The 1,146-nt window shown below is 45.8% G+C and overlaps 1 protein-coding gene across 1 annotated transcript in view; it reads right to left on the reverse strand.

Moving 5' to 3' along the window:
- Nucleotides 1–787, reverse strand: part of RDH10 (retinol dehydrogenase 10 (all-trans)) — a gene marked incomplete at its 5' end in the record, with an annotated part of 25,549 nt that extends 24,762 nt beyond the window's left edge. The window contains one exon of the mRNA XM_009698743.1: nucleotides 549–787. Within this exon, the coding sequence (XP_009697045.1) occupies nucleotides 549–787 (239 nt within the window). The remainder of the gene's footprint in view (nucleotides 1–548) is intronic.
- Nucleotides 788–1,146: the final 359 nt, after the last annotated feature.

Raw genomic sequence — 1,146 nt, forward strand, 5'->3', positions numbered from 1 at the left:
AAGAGTGTTCTTGGCTTGATTTCTTGAGAAATCATTTTTGCCTTTCCTCCCAGCCTCCAAAAGGAACAATTTGCCTCCAAGGCAATTCAAACAACATTTCCAGCAGGGGTTTTAAGCATTTTTTCCCAGAAATGCGCAAGTTGGCTATCGTAACCATCATTAAAACAGCATCCTAAAGCTGCTAACATGCCGGCAGAAGACTATGAAAAGACTGAGAAGTTGTTCGTTACCAGTAACAACCTTTATGCAGGTTCAGAGGCTGTGCTTTTAAAGGATCTCATACCCAGGGCTACAGAAAAGGGCACGAGACTTACAACTCTGGATTCTAGGAGGATATAGTTGATATAAAATTATTTGTCAAAATTATTTTAATACCCACCATTCCTGTTAAACAGAACAGTAAGTTACACATAAGAAACCCTGAAAGTGGTGAGCTTACAAATAAAAGGGAGCAAGTACAAAATTCAATGAGACAAGAGCTAAGCAACAGCAGTTAATTTCCCAAAATCAACTGACAAAGAGGGCAACAGAAAGGAGTTTATAGTTACCCAGAAGTGTGCGTGACAGTTGACCATCATGGTCCTCTCAATAAGCTCATCAGGACACTCCAGAAGATGGTGCCCGGAGACCACACCAGCATTGTTAACGAGGACAGACACCTCACCAACCTCCTTGCGGACCCTCTCAGCTGTCGAGTAGACATTCTCCCTTTTGCCCACATCACAGGTGTACGTGTAAACCTGCAAGTTGCAATGGGGCAGCGCATCTTTTTCTCCATCTCCAGCTGCTAAGGAATACAGAGACGAGAACAGAGGGAGGGAAAAAAATAAAGTTCTTAATTGCATTTTGACACTCAAACAAGTAGTTAACGGGAAACAGCAAATGATTTCCATTACAGCAAAACTTCTATTTACTTTGGTGTCACCATAGCACACAAGGTCTCATCTATTTACTACCGTTGCCAAAGCGTTTCAAGAAAAGCTGCAGGTTTTAACGCTGCTGTCGGAGTCCAAGGCTACACGAAGCGGGTCTCCCCTCACCGCTCTCCACCTCGGAGCCCGGGCACAAAGCCGGCCCCGGCTGGCAGAAGCACTGACGGCGCCGTCTGACACCCCTGAGCCCGGCGGTCTCCAGCCCGGAGCCGCT

The sequence above is a fragment of the Cariama cristata genome, unplaced genomic scaffold (genome assembly GCF_000690535.1).
Source record: "Cariama cristata isolate BGI_N322 unplaced genomic scaffold, ASM69053v1 scaffold23824, whole genome shotgun sequence".
Classification (NCBI taxonomy): domain Eukaryota; kingdom Metazoa; phylum Chordata; class Aves; order Cariamiformes; family Cariamidae; genus Cariama; species Cariama cristata.